This window comes from Glycine max, chromosome 4 (assembly GCF_000004515.6).
Source record: "Glycine max cultivar Williams 82 chromosome 4, Glycine_max_v4.0, whole genome shotgun sequence".
Taxonomy (NCBI): Eukaryota; Viridiplantae; Streptophyta; class Magnoliopsida; order Fabales; family Fabaceae; genus Glycine; species Glycine max.
In genome coordinates this window covers 40,010,448-40,015,535 of record NC_016091.4, presented here as the reverse complement: position 1 = coordinate 40,015,535, position 5,088 = coordinate 40,010,448, and the positions used below count along the sequence as shown (strand labels likewise).

Below are 5,088 nucleotides of genomic sequence, written 5' to 3'. Positions count from 1 at the left end.
TCTCTAAAAGTTCCTCTAACTGTTTCTTAAGCTCGCCCAACTCCACAGGGGACATCCTATAAGGTGCTATGGATATGGGTCCAGTACCGGGCACTAGGTCTATCGAGAACTCGACCTCTCTCTCAGGTGGTAATCCTGACACCTCCTCAAACACCTCTGGAAACTCTCTCACCAATGGTATATCACTCACGGGGGTTTTGGTCTCAACACTCATACTAGCTAAGATCATGTATACCTGTGCATCCTCCCTTAAAGATGCTTCAACTTGGTTAGCAGACAAAAACATATCACCTTCACTCACACCAGACTCAGGAAAGACAACAGATTTCTGAAAACAATTTAATAAGACATGATTGGAAGATAACCAGTTCATACCAAGAATAACATCAATCTGACTCAAAGGTAGAACAACTAAGTCAATAAGAAATTGTCTATCAGAAATTAAGACAGGACATTGCAAACACACATCAGAAGTTAAAACAGACCCACTAGTAGGTGTATTCACAATTCAAGTCAAATTTCAAGGAAGACACAGGCAAGACAAGTTTTTCAACACAGACACGAGAAATAAATGAATGGGTCGCACCTGAATCATACAATACAACCAAGGGAACTTGACTTATGAAACACATACCTTGGATGAGTTCATCAGACTGTGCGGCATCAGCACCACTAAGAGCAAACACTCTCCCTGTTGTCCTTGGTCGTCCACTCTGATTATTCAGACTTCCACTCCTCTTCTCTCTCCTCGGATATGGGCAACTGGTACTGAGGTGGCCCTTACCTTGGCAATTAAAACAAGTCACCTCTCTATCTGTGCACTCACGTGCAATATGCCCAAGCCGACCACACTTCCCACACCTGAGTGGTGTAGTAACAATAGCATGAGCACCACTACCACCACTACTTCTACCCGCAGACTGAGACACCCTGTTAATTGCCTGAGAACTCCCACCAACTGGTTGAAGTCCTCCACTAGTCCTCTGTCCTCCAGAATGGTTTCCATATTTCCCGGGAGGGGCAGAATATGGCTTAGCACGATTGTGAGTCACAGGTTTCTTATCTTTCCCATGACTAGCATTGGCATTCCTGTAAAAAGCAGTCTTCTCCCGCTGATCTTCATCAAAGATTCTACACATGTTGGTCAACTGTGCAAAGTCATGAATACCGTGATAATTTACCATCATTTTTACTTCTGGTCGAAGGCCATTGACAAATTTCACGCATTTGGACCTCTCCCCAGCTTCCCCCTGATAATGAGAAAAATACCTTACAAGGTTCTCAAACCTCGCCGCATACTCTGCCACCGTCATACTTTCCTGTTTCAGCTCGAGAAACTCCATCTCTTTCCTATTCTTCACATCTTCTGGAAAATACTTCTCCAGAAAAGTTTGTCTGAAAGTCTCCCATTGGACAACAACACCACCTGCTCCCTCTAAACGTGGGCGAGTGTTCTCCCACCAGTACTCCGCCTCATCTGCTAGCATGTGAGTAGCAAACAACACCTTCTGATGGTCCTGACACTCCATCACCCGGAAGATCTTCTCAATCTCCCTCAGCCAAGCCTCAGCACCCTCAGGATCATAACCCCCTTTGAAAGTAGGTGGGTTGCTCCTCTGAAAGCGATCTAACCCATGGTACATAGTTGCTCCTCCACCGCCTCCCTGATTGGCCATAACTTGCGCCAAGTTGTTCAAGGCCTCGGTAAGAAGTCGTTCTCGCTCATTTCTCGCAGCCATTACTTCCTATGTCACGCAAGAAACAAAACTTTGAAGAAGAAAAAATAAAATAAAAATATACTACACAATAGAGTACACCTCTAATCAAACAAAACAAACACAACACATCAGAGTACACAAGGAAACACAGAAAGCTCATAACACACATGGCCGAAAGGTTCGACCTGCTCTGATACCACTAAATGTGACACCCTCTACTCTTACAATTATAACTAACTAATTAAATAAATCATACAAAATTTAATTAAAAGATTATAAACACATAATAATAAAAGAAGGAAAAAAAACATGCAAAATTAATTAATAATTTTTTCTTTTTAAACACATTTAATTTAATCAATTCAAAAGGATAAAGGTTCACATCCACTTAGTGAAAACATAATAGAATATTACTTTTTTTAATAAAAGATAAGATTATCCCGGCTCAAAACAAGGTCGTCCACTCTAAATAAATAATAAAAAAAAATCTAAAGTAGAAAAGTATAACACAATTATATCATTCAGTAAATCATAATCCCTATCACAAACTAAGTCTCTCCATCTCTAGCATGTGACTCATCATATGAAGGCTCACCTGAAACAAAGTGGCAATCAGCCCAAACACAAACACACACCGGGAGTGAGTTATCACATTCGTATATAATAAAACATTAGAGCATGTGAAACATATAATACTTAAAGCTGAATTTATATAAATAGCATTACTGCACAAAATCGCACACATTATTCACACCCATTCAAGTTTACACACTCCATAAAATAACATCAACCACAATTGTTAACTCAATGAAATTCAAACACAAGCGTTATGCAACAATTATACTAAGACTCAAGCCTATATGCAATGTGGTACCATGTCAGTGAAAAACAACACTGGGGCGCTTAGGAGTACATGACAAAGCACACCACACAATGGGTATACTCGGTCACTCTCACTAAGTAACATCATAAGGTGACCAGTCAGGGTTACTCTGTTTTGCGAGAATGCCCCAACCACATGGGATCAACATGGGCTTAAAGGAGCACTCAAACCGAGTATCTTTACCCCCAAGGCCTAGACTCCGAAGAATCCGTTTGGGCATCACCTTCCTGATTCAGGTCCAACCCCTAAAATATTATTTTTTTATTTGCACGCAGACACTGTTTATGAGTTATATAATACCCACGACCTTACTCTTATATTTCAAACATATTTAACAAATTGCGCTATAGTTTAACCCTTCAGGGATCCTAACTAGGAATCCTACAATTTTCTTTAACACTGCGCATAAAAGTTCTCTCAAGGTACACACTGGTCGGGTTACTGTATAACTCATAACTTACATGACAAGTAATATCTCTACAAATATCAATCACACACTCATTCACAACCATGTTTCATGTCTACAGTTTAACATTTCACACTCTAACTAATTACAAAATATACTCAACAATTAGATAACAATGTATCATAATAATAATAACATACAATATTTAACTTCAAGGCTTATAAACAAGTAACTATAAAATACACGTAAAATATATATATATAAGTATATTATATTCAAAATATATAACAAAATATATATATTAACGTAAACGTAAACGTACATATCACATATAACATATAAAAAGTATTAAATACATATTAATATAAAGTAATCACAATAATATCAAATATATTATTAAGTAAATACAAATTATATATAACAATAAAATATATACTCATATTGATTTCTATGAACAACATGTATACCTATATTTTAAATATATTTCAACTAAGTTGCCAACATCAAGAAAATGCCTAATTACAATGTGAATACAACTTTAGTTAATTTCTTTAAATGATTTTAGCCAATTCAATTATCCAACAATCCCTACACCTATGAATTTCATGACAAGAAATCACCCACGTGAAATAAAATATACAGTTTGTAAAAAAAACAGTATCAATATATATGTACACGTATACACTGCGGTGTAAAAATAATTATCTGGACACAATATACATTAGCACAGGAACAAGATTGAAAGGCCAACATATCTGGTATAAACAAAATCACCACCACACAATTTTTATGTTAATTATAAAGAATTCTAATTCCTAAGGTACACACCTAACAGAGAAACACATTAATCCTACAACAAACTCGCAACAGAACACATCAATTCTACAACAAACTCGCAACAGAACACCAATTGGTTCATCAAACACACTCAATCCGCGATTAAACATGAAAACATAATTAAATTCATAAACACCCCAAAATAACCCAAAAATTGATCCTCTAGGGATCCCTACACATGTTCATTCTAATCCCCAAGCGTGAGTAACTCATCCCTTACCTCGAGGTAGTCGCTTAAATGTTCTCTGTTAGCAATGATGGCGTCTCTGGTGCTCTCTAGAGCTCCTCCTCTGATTGCTCTATTAGGGTTCTTGTGCGTCAGAAAGGAAGAAAGGAACAGAATGTGTTTTCCAAAAAGCTGCTCTAGGTTAACATTTGGCTTATATAGTGGGAATTTATGACCTAATAATTTTTATTTTATTTTTTCTTATTTATTTATGTATTAATTTATTATTTTCTTATTTTATTTATGTATCCCAACATGTAATGTCAGGTGGTTACAGGTTGTTGGCATGACAACGTTTTGTAGCCTCAGGTGAAAGAGAATCACATATCAATCAATGCATCAACTGCAACCCTCTCACTTTCATCGGATTTCCTCCAAAGGTGGAGTCTTCCTGAACGTGTTCTTTGGTTAACTGCAGCACCGCACACCATCGCTGGAGTTTTAATCAATTTCTTCTGTGAATCAACATTTGCTTTTCGATTTCCTTTTTTAACCCAATCCCTTCACGGTAGTTGTGGATGTTTTTGACAAGAATGGCCAAGCAAAGGGCATCTCAAGATCATTGATTTGCCTAAGGAGTTCTACCATTACATCTTGGTGCAACTTTGGGCATAATGACTAACCCAAAAATAAGATGTGAATGAAATCTAGCACAACCAAATTTTTGAGCATGATTGTTTTTTTGTAATCAAGTACTCTTGAAACTTCTTACCTAGTTCTTTACACATTTAAAATACTAGCAATCTTGCTTCCCGCGATAGTGTTTTCAAAGTCGGCTACTACATGCCGCTATCCATGATTGATAATTGGGAGAACCACACTGCAAAAGCTATTTGTTGTAGTTTGAGAAAAAGAGCCCTAGGACCTGTACACATCATGCCAAAATTCCATATTTCCAAATATCAGCTTGAGTTTCATACCTTGTAGTTGGATTCTAAAATTTCACCATGATGGGCATCCCTATTGCCCATGTGGGTGTTGGCTGTGCACTAATTCCCTTACTAGTCTATGGTAAACT

At 37.3% G+C, this 5,088-nt stretch overlaps 1 protein-coding gene across 1 annotated transcript; it reads right to left on the bottom strand.

The window, feature by feature from the left end:
- Nucleotides 1–488: 488 nt before the first annotated feature.
- LOC106798583 (uncharacterized) lies at nt 489–2,001 on the bottom strand. Its single transcript, XM_014775182.2, has one exon. It carries the CDS (start codon nt 1,737–1,739, stop codon nt 489–491), a length of 1,251 nt encoding a protein of 416 aa, XP_014630668.1. The 5' UTR covers nt 1,740–2,001.
- Nucleotides 2,002–5,088: the final 3,087 nt, after the last annotated feature.